The sequence below is a fragment of the Pongo pygmaeus genome, chromosome 18, assembly GCF_028885625.2.
Source record: "Pongo pygmaeus isolate AG05252 chromosome 18, NHGRI_mPonPyg2-v2.0_pri, whole genome shotgun sequence".
NCBI lineage: Eukaryota > Metazoa > Chordata > Mammalia > Primates > Hominidae > Pongo > Pongo pygmaeus.
Window position 1 is genome coordinate 10,538,823 of NC_072391.2, and position 14,618 is coordinate 10,553,440.

The following is a 14,618-nucleotide window of genomic DNA, read 5'->3' on the forward strand; positions in this document are numbered from 1 at the left end:
ACAGCATTTAAATCCTTCAGTTTATAGCAGGGTAAACAGAGGCAGTTGAGTGGCCCAGGGTTATACAGTGAGAAAGAGACAGAGCTGGGCTTGGTTGTTGTTGGTGGTGGTGGTGGTGTTTTTTTTTCCTCCACACAACACAGATGTGCACAGCTGGGCTTTGAACCCAGGCCTGAATGTCACCAGAGCTCTTAACCACCTGGAGGTCCTGCTAGTCCATGCAGAGGCCGAGGCTGGACCATGGGAGACCTTTGACGAAGCACAGCCATTAAGCCCAGCTGGTACACAGGTGATGGGCTTTGACGCTGGCCTTGTCTCCTCCCACTGCAGGCCCGGTACCCCCAGTTCATCAGCAGGGTGAGAGGACGAGGCACCTTTTGCTCCTTGGATACTCCCGATGATTCCATACGGAATAAGCTCATTTTAATTGCCAGAAACAAAGGTAAGGGGCCAGAAGTGGCTGCTGAGTTTCATCAGCATCCAGTATTTCCTGCTGTAGCTGCAAAATATTGCTAGGTACTCAGCAATATTTTGTGTGGGGGGCAGGTGGTACACAGGTCTGAAAATAGCCTGAATGCTCTTTCTCCAAAGAAGAGAACATTACGAATGGGATTTCTTTATCCATTTATTTACTCAACAAGTGTTCACTGAGGAGGTGAGTTGTAAGTGGACACTGGAGACAGTTACAGTGATGCTGAAGACCATCAGAGCCCTTTCCTTCAGGAAGCATGCAGTGTAGCAGGAAGGCATGGCTTTACACACGGCATTTCACAAACAATCCATTGCAATTTTAAGTCCTGGGAAGGAGAAAACGCGGCTAAGAGAGCAAATAGCTGCAGCAGTTGGTGACGGTAGGAAATCAGGGAAGGCTCCCTTGAGGAAGTAGCATTTTACCCTAAGTCTTGACGAACAGGGATTGGCCGGGTGAAGAAGGTAAGGAAGAGCATTCTGGGCAAAGGAAAAGGGTGCATGCGATGGCCTGAGGTGGGATGGAGCTTACAGAGGTGGTAAAAGGGAAAGAAGGGGGCGTGAAGGCGAACGGTTGGGAGGGGATGAAGCCGGGGGAGAAGAGGCCAGGCCCAGGTCGCATGGGCCTGCAGATCAGGCTTAGCACTCCAGACTTCATCCTAGGAGCTGTAGGAAGCCACTGAGGACATGTGTGGCAGGGGTAAGGGCAGATGCTGTGGTGAGATCAGAGCACGTACTCTATGTCAGGAACATTGTCAGTTCTTCTTGTGCCATCTTACAGAATCCTTGCAGCAGCCTCGGAAGGGCAGGGATAATCAACCTCCATTTTAAAAATGAGAAAACGTGGTCTCAAAGGTATAAACAGGCCGGATGCAATGGCTCACGCCTGTAATCCCAGCACTTTGGGAGGCCGAGGTGGGCAGATCAGCTGAAGTCAGGAGTTCGAGACCAGCCTGGCCAACACAGCAAAACCTCATCTCTACTAAAAATACAAAAATTAGCTGGCCATGGTGGCGACGCCTGTAATCCCAGCTACTTGGGAGACTGAGGCAGGAGAATGGCTTGAACCTGGGAGGTGGAGGTTGCAGTGAGTGAGATTGCGCCACTGCACCCCAGTCTGGGTGAGAGAGCGAGACTCCATCTCTTAAAAAAAAAAAAAGGCATAAACAACCTCGACAAGGAAAGGACACCAGCTGTAACTGGTGAAGTCACCCTTTAAAATAAGCAGAGCCTGTCCCTCCTCCGTGATAGCTCAGCACCTCACACGTGCTTCCGACTGAGCCTGTGCTTTTGCAACTTATTTGCTTACCTATTTTCTTTTCCCACCCCTCCATGACTTTCTGGAAGGCAAGGACTTTATCTCAGGATTTCTCTATCACCAGACCTAGTTCGGGGCAGCAAAGCAGGCACTCAAAGGAGAGAGGGAGGGAGGAAGGGAAAAAGGGAGGGTGGAGGGAAGGAAAGGAAGAAGAGAATGATGGAGGAGATGAATGAGGGGAGAGAGAAAGGAAATGAAGGCTGGATGGGTGGGTGGCAGGAAGGAGAAATGGAAGCCTGGGCTTCCATGATGGAGGATGATGGATGGATGGATGGATGAGCGTCGCCAACGGGCATCACTTCCCCCCCCAGCTCTCCCAGCATGTGACTTTGAGAAACCACGCTCCTCACCTACCTCCTGCCTCTTTCAGGTGTGGTGTTGGGTGGCTGTGGTGACAAATCCATTCGTTTTCGTCCCACGCTGGTCTTCAGGGATCACCACGCTCACCTGTTCCTCAATATTTTCAGTGACATCTTAGCAGACTTCAAGTAAAGAAGCCATTTCCACTACAGTGAGAAAGCCCCGATCTCAACAGTTGTCAAATTGATTAGTTTGCCTAATTCATGTTTTCACTTAAAAGTATCAGAGGTGAATGCACAGTGAAGGGTGATTTGTGGGGAGGGAACATTTTTGGTGGTCTCGGGGGAGGGGAGGGGAGGGAAGGGCTGGTGTTGATTTTCCTCCCTGCAGAGCCAATGGTGCACATTGGTTTAAGCCCAGAGATCCTGCTTGAGCCCTGGACTCATCTTGGAAAGGGCCATGGGAGGTCCTGGCTAGAGTTCTGCCTTGACCAACCTTGACCAACCCCAGCATTTTTTCCAAAAGCCAGTCAAGGGCATTACATTTGTTCCTGGGACTGGCAGCTGGGCCTCCTGGATGCCAGTCCATCTCAAGTGCCATATTCTGTGATCACGGATGTTGGCTCCCCCTCACCCTATGCAAGCAAACACACTCTCACCTCCTCACCCAGCCCCCCAGAGCTCGAGCACGCCCCACGCATGGTGCAGGAGGGACTGGACAGATCTGAGGAAGGCCGTAAAATGGGGACAGGAGGATTCAGCTCAGGGGTAAGGGAAGAGGTCCTCTGGCCCCCTGAAGATGAGAATCACTCCTCTCAGTGCACCTAGGGATCCCCCTAAACTATGAATTCTGCCCTGGACAGGGCTTTGCCCTTGGAGGATCCCCAGGTGGCATCACCCGTGGTTCTTACTTGGCATCCTCCATTCCCCAAACTCCCTCCTCCCTGTTAAATGTCAACCTAGACCTGGACCTGGGCAGGAGGAAACTGTAGCCTGAGTGTCCACAGGGACACACGTGAGCCCCAGGGCTAGAAGCACAGGCCTGCCACCCCAGGAGGAAAAGCCCAGGGTCTGGGGCAGCAGAGCCATTGCATCATGTTTCCCAGGGCACCTTGAGGTCTGACTTTTGGCTCCCTCGCCCTAAGAGGCTCTTCCTCTCTTTTACTCATCCACCTTCACACCACTTCTGAGCAGACCCCCAGGAACAGCTTGGCTGTTCCACCAGAGCACAGGGAATCATTGCTGGACTGGATTTCTTCTGGAGGGAAGCACCATGAATTAAAGGTGCCAGAGCTCCATGCATGGAAAAGTGGCCTGTTGGTTCAACGTGGTTTCCTTGTACTTGATCCTCCTGAAATGGGAGATTTTCCTGAGATGACTGAGTATGGAGATTACCAGGCAGATGATACCGAAATGCTTAACGGGGCTGTGGCTGAGGTTGTAGCATCTCTGCTGGAGGTGAGACACTCTGGGAACTGATTTGACCTCGAATGCTCCTAAAAGAGAACTTGATAGCCTGACAGCAGTGAAGTATTATTTGGTGGGGACTCTGAGAAAGCCTAGCTTGTATTATCTGTCCAAAAGGAAGCCTCTTCATCTCCTGGTGCCTTGGTTGACTATTTTGGAAATAGGCATATCAAGGTTCCTGATTCAGCACTTTGCTCTTTTAATAACAAATCATCCAAAGATCTCAAAGTAGGGGTTTTTTTTTAGCTTCCACTCTTCCGCAGACTTGGTCATCGACCTATTTTTGTTGAGGAATGAAAGGCAATGACAAGTTTAACATATACAAATTAGTGAATTCTTGTTCATTTTGCATTCCTGCAGTCAGTGCTAATCCATCGTTCTTAATCACGAGTTCTGCCAGGTTTAAGGTCACCTGCACTCCCAGCTAAATGCCTCCCACTCTCTGCAAGGTTTTCCTCGTTTTTATATTCATTTATTCATCATTCATTCATTCATCTAACTTGCATTAAATACCTGCACCATCCCAGGCCCTATGCCGAGCATCAGGAATACAAAGATGAGATAAAACATTGTTCCTGTCCCCGGGGGCTCACATGCCACTGGAAACAACAGACTTAAACCAGCAATTCAAGCAGGCGCCAAGTGCTATGACAGAGGTGCGAGTAAAAGCATCAGGAAATCGGAGGGAGTACCACAATTCACCCAAGGGTCAGAGGAGGTTTCAAAGAAAAGGTGTCATTGGAGCAGTGTTTTGCAGAATGAGCCAGAGTTCACCAAGCAGACAAGGCAAGGAAGAGTGTTGCAGAGAGGGAACAGCATATGCAAAGGCATATCAATTCATGGCATCACATCTTTCACTGGGGAGCCAGATTCCACAGGCAGTATCCCAAGGTTCAATAAGGCCTTATTTAACAAGCAAGCAAAATGCAAACCAAACCATTATTCATTTATTGGCTTAAGTATGCTTTCTCCTGAAAACTTTAGCATTGGGTGCAAATATTCAGTATGGTTCTCGGAGTCCAAAGGCTTTTAAGCCAGGGCACAACCAGAAAATTGGCTCTCTTTGGTAGGGAGAGGGGCTCCAATATTTCGTTCTCTCCCCATGGGGCACTGACAAAGAAATGAAATCGTTTTATCTGGAAAATTCCAGATTTATTATTTACTCCTTACCAAGGGAAGTTACTTCTTGTAAAAACTTTTAAGCCATTTATCAACAAGTTCTTGTTGACTCAGGGCATAATGAGTTCCTGAGACATCCTCTTTTGGGGGCTGGGGCTTTAGCTGGAAGCATTTCAAGGAAAAGAATTCTCAGCAGAGCTCAAGATTGTAGAAACGCAGCAGAAGCTGGTAAAAACATGGGGAGCCCGGAGGACAGGTTGCTGTCCAGGGCAGGGGACCATGAAGAAGTGCTTCCGTGGCCAGCAGTCTGGAAATGAATCCATCATACATTAGTGCCATAGAGTTTAGTAACCGTCCAGCAAGTGTCGTCACTTTTACAGCAAACAAGGTCCAGTAATAGCAAGTCTTAGTACATCCTCACTTTTATTATAAATGTGTGTTTTTTAATAATTTTTACTGACGCTCAGTAACCATGCAAAATTGTGTATAGCATTAATGTATCTATATAGCTATACCTATCTATATATCAGCTCATGGTAGAAAACCATAGCTAAGTAGCATCGCAGACTTACGCGTACAAAGTGATCTTGTTTACAAGTAATCTGTTGACAGTGCCAATAAATAACAAAAAATTAACATGTCACAATGTAACGGATGACCATATACACAATTCCATGAATTAAATCTGTTTCCTGTGTTAGTCAGTATTCTTAAATAAAATTTATAATTGAAACATGAGTGAATGTGGACTTTTTTGGTGGAAATGGTCTTGTTAAATAATTAGGTGACAAGTATTTATTAAATGCCTTTTATGTACCTCTTAGGGATGTCTTGGGGAACACTCTACATGCATAACTCTGCCTTGGGATCGGGAAGCACTGTAAGGCCATGCATTTCATTAAGTAAATCGAGGACATGCTATGTGACAGGGACACAAGGATGGATAAGATGTGGTCCCTACTCGCAGCTCACATTCTTTCTTTTTTTTTTTTTTTTGAGACAGAGTCTAGTTCTTTCACCCAGGCTGGAGTGCAGTGGCATGATCTCGGCTCACCGCGACCTCCGCCTCCCAGGTTCAAGCTGCCTCAGCCTCCCAAGTAGCTGGGATTACAGGCGCTTGCCACTGCGCCCAGCTAATTTTTGTATTTTTAGAAGAGATGGGGTTTCACTGTATTGGCCAGGCTGGTCTTGAACTTCTGACCCTGTGATCCACCCTCCTCGGCCTCCCAAAGTGCTGGGATTACAGGCATGAGCCACCACGCCCGGCCCCTTTTTTTTTTTTTAGGACAGAGTTTTGCTTGTTGCCCAGACTGGAGTGCAATGGCGCGATCTCGGCTCACTGCAACCTCCGCCTCCCAGGTTCAAGCAATTCTCTTGCCTCAGCCTCCCAAGTTGCTGGGATTACAGGCACCTGCTACCAGATCCAGCTAATTTTTTGTATTTTTAGTAAATACAGGGTTTCACCATGCTGGTCAGGCTGGTCTCGAACTCCTGACCTCAAGTGATCCACCCGCCTCAGCCTCCCAAAGTGCTGGGATTACAGGCGTGAGGCACTGCGCCCGGCCTCGCAGCTCACATTCTAGCAAGGTAAAGAGAAACAAAAACAATAACAAAAAAAAAAAACAGTGTAAGGAGCAGGACACGGGAAAACCCTGGATGCTGCAGAGGCACAAAGGCTGGGCCCCTCACGTCAGTCAGGGTGGAAGTTAAGCCCCTGAGTTTCATCTTCAAGGCTGAGCAAAAGCTGCTCCAGAGTGATGGAAGGCATTCCACAAAGAGAAGAGGTCCACAAAGGCACAGAGACAGGGAGACAGCAGGCGTCTATGAAAAGTTCAGTATCACTAGATCACAAAGAGTAGGAGACTAGAAGAGCCCAGGAAACAGGCAGGAGCTGGGACCCTCGAGAGCCTTCTGTGCCACATGAGGGGCGTGGGCTTTCCATGCTGGTGATGGAGCCGCCAGAGGCTTGATGCAAGGGAGCAAACCAAGAGGTGTTTTAGAAAGATTGTCCTCGCTGGACGCGGTGGCTCACACCTGTAATCCTAGCACTTTAGGAGGCTGAGCCAGGAGAATCACTTGAACCTGGGAGGCGGAGGTTAAGATGAGCCAAGATCACGCCACTGTACTCCAGCCTGGGCGACAGAGTGAGACTCCGTTTCAAAAAATATATATAGAAAGATTGTCCTGGGTGTTCACAGTGAAGAACAGGATGGCAGGGAGACCAGTTAGGAATCTATTGCAGCCATGCTGACCTGGTGGCCTGAATGAATTAGGACAATAATGGGGACGGAGAGAGAGAGAAAAGTAGAGAATCTAAAGCATCCGGGACGGTGATTCTCAACACAGGACGCACTTAGGAATCACCCGAAAGAACTTTTTGAAAAGTGCCACTGGCCAAGCACAGTGGCTCCCACCTGTAATCCCAGCACTTTGGCAGGCCGAGGTGAGCAGATCACCCAGCTAATTTTTTTGTATTTTTAGTAGAGATGCGGTTTCGCCATGTTGGCCAGGCTGGTCTCGAACTTCTAACCTCAGGTGATCCTCCCACCTTGGCCTCCCAAAGTGCTGGGATTACAGGCGGGAGCCACCGCGCCTGGCCATCAAAGGGTTACTGACTTTGAAGTTCCGGTGCCTTCAACCCACCTACCTTAGGAATGTGCATGTTGGAGCTCACACTCAACGCCAACCAGGTCAGGTTGACCTTCCAAGGCTGATGGCCAGGCTGGCCGAGAGAAAGTTCCTTGAGTGATTGACAGTTCCTACCCTCAGCCAGTCCTGAGTTGACTGCACACAAGTGCACATACACTCACATCTGTCCACATGCTAATATTACAGCATCCTTCCACATCAGTGTGTATCAAATCCTAACTTTCAAGTTGTGTGATTGGGAGCAGGTTCCCTTAACCTCTCCAAGCTTCAATTTCCTCATCTTAAAAACAGGCGTACAAGACTGGGTGTGGTAACTCATGCCTGTAATCCCAGCACTTTGGGAGGCCAAATCGGGTGAATTCGCCTGAGCTCAGGAGTTTGAGACCAGCTTAGGCAACACAGCAAGAACCTGTCTCTACTAAGAATAAAATTTTAAAAATTTTATTGGCATGGTGGCATGTGCCTGTAATTCCAGCTACTTGGGAGGCTGAGGTGGGAGGATTGCCTGAGCCCAAGAGATTGAGGCTGCAGTGAACTATGATTGCGCCACTGCACTCCAGCCTGAGCGACAGAGTGAGACCTTGTCTCGAAAAAAAAAAAAAGTATACAAATAGTAAGTCTTCACTTAATGTCATGGATAGGTTCTTGGAAATGGATGGCAGGTCCTCAAATAACATCATTTCATTCAAAGTTGCTTGTTATAACATTGTTTCTTTCAACATCTTATTATTATGATAAGGAAAAAATATTGGTTTCATTGTATGTCATTTAACTTATAATCAGTTTCCCAAAACTTATTGATGACATTAAATGAGGATTTACCGTACCTACCTCACCCGTCTGTCGTAAAAATTATAAAGCACTGGCCGGGCATAGTGGCTCACTCCTGTAATCCCAGCACTTGGGGAGGCCGAGGCGGGTGGATCACCTGAGCTAGGAGTTTGAGACCAGCCTGACCAACATGGTAAAACCCCATCTCTACTAAAAACATATAAATTAGCCAGGTGTGGTGGCACATGCTTGTAGTCTCAGCTACTTGGGAGGCTGAGGCACGAGAATCTCTTGAACTCAGGAGGCAGAGGTTGCAGTGAGCCGAGATCGTGCCACTGCACTCTATCCTGGGTGACAGAGCGAGACTCTGTCTCAAAAAACAAAACAAAACAACCAAAAAAAAAATTGTTAAAGAGTCACAGTTTTTTTTGTTTTGTTTTGTTTTGAAACAGAGTCTCGCTCTGTCGCCCAGGCTGGAGTGCAGTGGTGCAATCTTGGCTTGCAGCAACCTCCACCTCCCAGGTTCAAGTGATTGTCCTGCCTCAGTCTCCCCAGTGACTGGGATTACAGGCATGCACCACCAACCCCAGCTAATTTTTGTATTTCTAGTAGAGATGGGGTTTCGCCACGTTGGACAAGCCGGTCTCGGACTCCTGAGCTCAGGTGATCCGCCTGCCTCGGCTTCCCAAAGTGCTGGGATTACAGGAATGAACCACTGTGCCCGGCCTGTTTTCTATATTCTGTCCTTCCCCTGGGGAGGCAGTGGAATGACCCAGCTCTACTGTTTTATAGACGGGTGATCGTGGGCAAGTCACTTCAGTTCTCTGAACCTTATTCTGCAAAATAAGGATGATTATAGTATTGCTAGCTAACATTGAGTGCTTGCCTGGACTGAGCACTATTTTAAGTGCTTTTCATGTAGTAAGTCATTTAATCCTCCCCACAATCCTGGGTAGGTGGTGTTATTATCTTCACTTCACAGAGGAAGAAACCGAGGCAGAGCAAGGTTATACAGCTGGGAATTGCAGGGCTGGAATTCAAGCAGGCAAGAAGTTTGGCTTCAGAAGCCATATGCTTCACCCGAACACTCTACCACCTCTCTGGGGTTCTGCAACTCAAAGTGTTGCCGACAGATTAAATGAAATCATATAATAATTGCCCGGCACACAGTAGGCGTTTAATACATGCTGGTGTCTTTTACTGCTTCTTCTCCATGAATAGCTGAGTGTGTCTCACATATAGTTCTAAAAGGCAATATTATATTTCTGTGAGAGTTAACTTCCCACTGGTAAATATTAAATCTACTTCACACCATAGGTGCAAGCCCAGCTGAATCTGACAGTGTATTTCAACTGTTAATCAGTAAAATGAATGTCTGTGTCCTTAGAGTTGGTATGAACATGGCCAGATGGTATTGGCCTTGCCTGATGGACTCTAATCAGGCAAGATTTTACAGCTGAATGGCGCAGGATCAAAACAAGGCCATTAAAAGTTGGACTGTGCCTGGAGTTCAAAGGGACCCTGTTGCTTTCTATTTAGGAACTCACGAGTCTTGCAGTCATAAAGCAGCAACATAAAGCAAGCTCCCAACTCTAGTTCTCCGGGCAATTCATCCAGGCTGTCCCCTGCAAGCTGCTCAGCCCACCAGATCTGCTTTGGGGAGCGCATTAAGCACGGTTATGTAATGATGGGGTGGCGGATGCCATAGACATCTGGCCCTATGACAAGGTAAGTCTCATTTTTGGTAACCAGCATAGGAAGGAGGACAACAGCTACCACTAGGCTGTGCTTCCCACGTGCACACTGGGAGCATTGTCACCAGGTCCCCAGTTGATGCAGACCTCATGTGTGGATGGTGGCCATATGAAAACTGACATGTGGCCGGGCGCAGTGGCTCACGCCTGTAATCCCCACCCTTTGGGAGGCCAAGGAGGGCGGATCATTTGAGGCCAGGAGTTTGAAACCATCCTGGCCAACATGGTGAAACCCCATCTCTACTAAAAATACAAAAATTAGCTGAGCATGGTGGCGTGCGCCTGTAATCCCAGCTACTCAGGACGCTGAGGCAGAGAATCACTTGAACCCAGGAGGCAGAGGTTGCAGTGAGCTGAGATTGCACCACTGCACTGCAGACTGGGTGACAGAGCGAGGATCCATCTTAAAGCAAACAAACAAACAAAAAAACAGGCCAGGCCCAGTGGCTCACGCCTGTAATCCCAGAACTTTGGGAGGCTGAGGCAGGTGGATCATGAGGTCAGGAGTTCAAGACCAGCCTGGACAACATGGTGAAACCCCGTCTCTACTAAAAATACAAAAATTAGCCAGCGTGGTGGTAGGTGCCTGTAACCCCAGCTACTTGGGAGGCTGAGGCAGGAGAACGGCTTGATCCCCGGGAGGCAGAGGTTGCAGTGAGCCAAGATCACACCTGTGCACTTGAGCCTGGGCGACAGAGCAAGACTCTATCTCGAAAAACAAAAAAACAAAACTGACATGCTACAGACCACCCTATGCATCTAAATTATTTACATGGCCACAGCATGGCAGGGAGAAGGGGGCAAAATCCAGACAGGAAGGAAAGCCACTTGACAAGGGACAAACATGGTTAAATCACAGTTGCTTTAACTGAGTTCTCAAAGACTGCATGTTTCCTTCCATCTACTCAGCTTCTGAGTCCAGAATTGGAATTCATGGTTGAGAAACTTTCCTTTGCCTCGAAAGCTGGTGGGAGGAGAAGGGAATGGAAGAAGAGACTGTTTATTATAGCATTTTTCTTCATTTGTTAGGATGAATGATGTGCTCATTATACCCCTCTCACCCTCAGTGCTCTCCCAGGGGTAGCCACTCTTCACAATTTGCAATGTATGTATGTATGTATGTATTTGAGATGGAGTCTCATACTGTAGCCCAGGCTGGAGTGCAATGTTGTGAGACTGCAATCTCTGCTCCTGGGTTCAAGCAATTCTCCTGCCTCAGCCTCCTGAGTAGCTGAGATTACAGGCGTCTGACACCACTTCCAGCTAATTTTTGTATTTTGAGTACAGATGGGGTTTCACCATGTTCACCAGGCTGGTCTCGAACTCCTGACCTCAAGTGATCCGCCTGCCTCAGCATCCCAAAATGCTGGGATTACAGCCACTGCACCTGGCCAACATGTAGTTTTTAAAAACACAAATAAGATCACACAGAACTACACTGTTCTGTGACTTGCTTTTTTTTTTCTTCACTACCTACCTCGTGGTCTTTTCCACAGATATAGTACAATCTCACTCTTTTTAAAGGTTGCATGTATACAATATTAATCTACCAACATTTACTTAACCATGTGGCCTACTAATGGAAACTTAGATTATTCCCAGTTTTTAGTTTTCTTATTTATTTATTTATTTATTTATTTATTGAGACAGGGTCTCACTCTGTCACCCAGGCTAGAGTGCAGTGGCACAGTCATGGCTCACTGCAGCCTTGAACTTCTGAGCTCAAACAGTTCTCCTGCCTCAGCCTCCCAAGTAGCTAGGACTACAGGCATGTGCCACCATTCCAGCTAATTTTTTAATTTTTCTTTTGTAGAGATGGGGTTTCACTTTCACTATGTTGACTGGGCTGGTTTCGAACTCCTGGCCTCAAGCGATCCTTCCACCTCAGCTTCCCAAAGTGCTAGGATTACTGGCATGAGCCATCATGCCCGGACTAGCTTTTTTGCTGTTGGAAATATTTCAGTGAACATCCTTATATGTACACTTCAGTATTTCTGTTAGATTATTGCTATATTCTGAATGTTTATGTCACCCCCAAATCCATATGTTGAAACCTAATTTCCAATGTGATATCTGGAGGTGGGAACTTTGGAAGCTGATTAGGTCATGAGGGTGGATCCCTCATGAATGGGATTAGTGCCCTATAAAAGAATTTCAGAGAGCTCCCTCACCTCTTTTGCCATGTGAGACCACAGCAGGAATAAGCCTGTCTACGAACCAGGAAACAGGCCCTCCTAGCCAATGAACCCGCTGACGCATTAATCTTGGATTTCCCAGCCTCCAGAACTGTAAAAATTAATGTTGCTTGAGCCATCCAGCCTATGGTATTTTTGTTACAGCAGCCCAAGTGAACTAAGACAATCATGTTTAGAATTGTTGTTAAAGGGGGCAACTGCCAATATATCCACCACCCAAATCTAAAGACAACTCCCATTTTCTGAGAAGCTGCTTTGCCATCTATTGTATGGCTTTGGGTGATTCTCAAAACTTGGGGTACTGTGGAATAACCTGGGAAGCATAAACAAACAGATGCCCAGGTTCTACCAGATTCAACAAGGGTTGGGCACACTTAATGGTTTTTTTTTTGTTTTTTGAGACAGGATCCGCTCTGTCACCACCCAGGCTGCAGTGCAGTGGCACAGTCTCAGCTCACTGCAACCTCTGCCCCTCGGGCTCAAGTGATCTTCTCACCTCAGCCTCCCCCAGTAGCTGGGAGTACAGGCATGTACCCTACACCCAGCTAATTTTTCACATTTTTAGTAGAGATGGGGTTTCACCATGTTGCCCAGGCTGGTCTTGAACTTCTGGTCTCAAGCGATCTGCCCACCTTGGCCTCCCAAAGAGTTGGGATTACAGGTGTGAGCCACCGCACCGGGCCTTTTATGGCTTTTGTTGTTGACTTTGGTTTTTTGGGGGCAGCTCTCAGGTACTACCCTACTGGGGCATGACAGAAGCCCTAACACATTTCCTGTTATCTGGTGGAGATCTGTGATTTTAGCTTAGGGATAAAGCGTTAGAATAATGCATTTGCTCTGTGTGCCCTCTGCTGGTACTGAGTGAGCAGACCACACATTGAATGCCTGCATGGGTGACAATCTGTGGTCTCACCTCCCAGGGAAGGCCCCTTGCAGACTTAACAGAGTGGTGATACTTCAAGGGCAGCGATGGTCAACCATGTTAGAATCACCCAGGGAACCGTGAAAATAAAAATGCCTGGTCACAGGCTTCAACAATGGGGTTTTAAAAACACTCTGCAGGAGATTCTACACACAAAGCCGGTGTTAAGAACCTATTCTTTGGGCAGAAAATTGGCCCAGGAACACAAAGTCCACAGAACCATGTGTCACTCTGGTGTCTTCTGTTCTAGTAGTCTATTTCAGAAATTCTCAGCCTGCCTGAATCTCAGAATTGGCTTCAAGCTGGTCAAAAAGACAGATCCTGGAAACCCACCCCAGACATAATCAGACTATGCCGGGTGAGGCTCACTCAGGTCATTACTTAAAACCCAACAAAGAGAGAATATTTGGTTTTAATGAGGTTAAGGTCAAACCATTATGACTTCGTAAGATATTTTTTAGCCACAGGCTTTATCTTTTCATGGGGAAGGGAGTCAGAGTCACTGAAGGAACTGACAGGCAGGTGAAGGCAAGGTACAGAAGGAATGAACAGCCACGTGTAACTGCTGTGCACATGTCTCTTCATATAATTGAATCTTCACTACACTTCTTGAGCATAAATAGTAAAACCCCGTTATACCGAGAGGATACTGAAGGGGAGGCGGTTAGTTCTCTTTGCAGATATCTAGGGAGAAAGCCTTCCAGGCAGAGGGAACTGTCAATGCAAAGGCCTTAAGGCTGGAATATTCTCGATTACCGGAGAACAGCAAGGCAATCGTGACCTGGGGGAATGATCTCCACAGAGTTGCGGATGAGGGAGGAAAGGGGAGGGTGGATTAGGCCATCAGCCTTCACAGCAGAGTGATGTGATTCTATTTTTAAGCATCACTTTGACAGCTGCAAAAACGGACTCGAGTAAAGCAAGGATGGAAGCACAGGATAGAAGCATCAAAGTGAGGGCCAGGTGTGGTGGCTCATACCTGTAATCCCAGCACTTTGGGAGGCCAAGGCAGGTGGATCCCTTGAGTTCAGGAGTTCGAGACCAGTCTGGCCAACATGGCAAAACCACGTCTCTACTAAAAATAGAAAAATTAGCTGGGCATGGTAGTGGGTGCCTGTAATCCCAGCTACTCAGGAGGCTGAGGCAGGAGTATTGCTTGAACCTGAGAGGCGGAGTCTGCAGTGAGCCAAGATCGCACCACTGCAACCCAGTCTGGGTGACAGAGAAAGACTCCATCTCAAATTAAAAAAAAAAAAAAAAAAAAAAGGAAAAGTAACCACTGTTGACAAGAATGTAGAGAAACAGGAACCCTTGTCCATTGCTGGTGAGAGTGTAAAATGGTACAGCTGCTGTGGAAAAGTGGCAGGTCCTTAAAAATAAACAGAATTACCACAGGATCCAGTTAATCCACTTCTCAGTATGTACCCAAAACAATTGAAAGCAGGGACTCAAACAGATACTTGTATACCAGTGTTCACAGCAATAGCCAAATGTTCATTCATTAATAGTCAAAAGGTGATGACAACTCAAATGGCCATCAACAGATGAATGGACAAACAAAATGTGGTATATACAGAGAATATACACTGCACCCATAAATATATTTAACCATAAAAAAGAAAGCACTGATACATGCTACAACATGGATGCACCTTG

General features: G+C 47.2%; 1 protein-coding gene and 1 long non-coding RNA gene across 10 annotated transcripts in view; one reads left to right on the forward strand and one right to left on the reverse strand.

Moving 5' to 3' along the window:
- Window positions 1-5,404, forward strand: part of ABAT (4-aminobutyrate aminotransferase) — a 114,732-nt gene extending 109,328 nt beyond the window's left edge. For all 9 annotated transcript variants that reach the window (XM_054455200.2, XM_054455198.2, XM_054455203.2 and 6 more), the window contains 2 exons: window positions 331-442; window positions 2,157-5,404. In XM_054455200.2, coding sequence (XP_054311175.1) covers window positions 331-442; window positions 2,157-2,278 — 234 coding nt within the window. In that variant the 3' untranslated portion in view covers window positions 2,279-5,404. The remainder of the gene's footprint in view (window positions 1-330; window positions 443-2,156) is intronic.
- On the reverse strand, window positions 613-2,292 carry LOC134738562 (uncharacterized). The gene is made up of 2 exons (XR_010124344.1): window positions 2,141-2,292; window positions 613-797 (listed from the first exon to the last, which is right to left on the reverse strand). It is a non-coding gene; the product is annotated as an uncharacterized LOC134738562 (long non-coding RNA).
- Window positions 5,405-14,618: the final 9,214 nt, after the last annotated feature.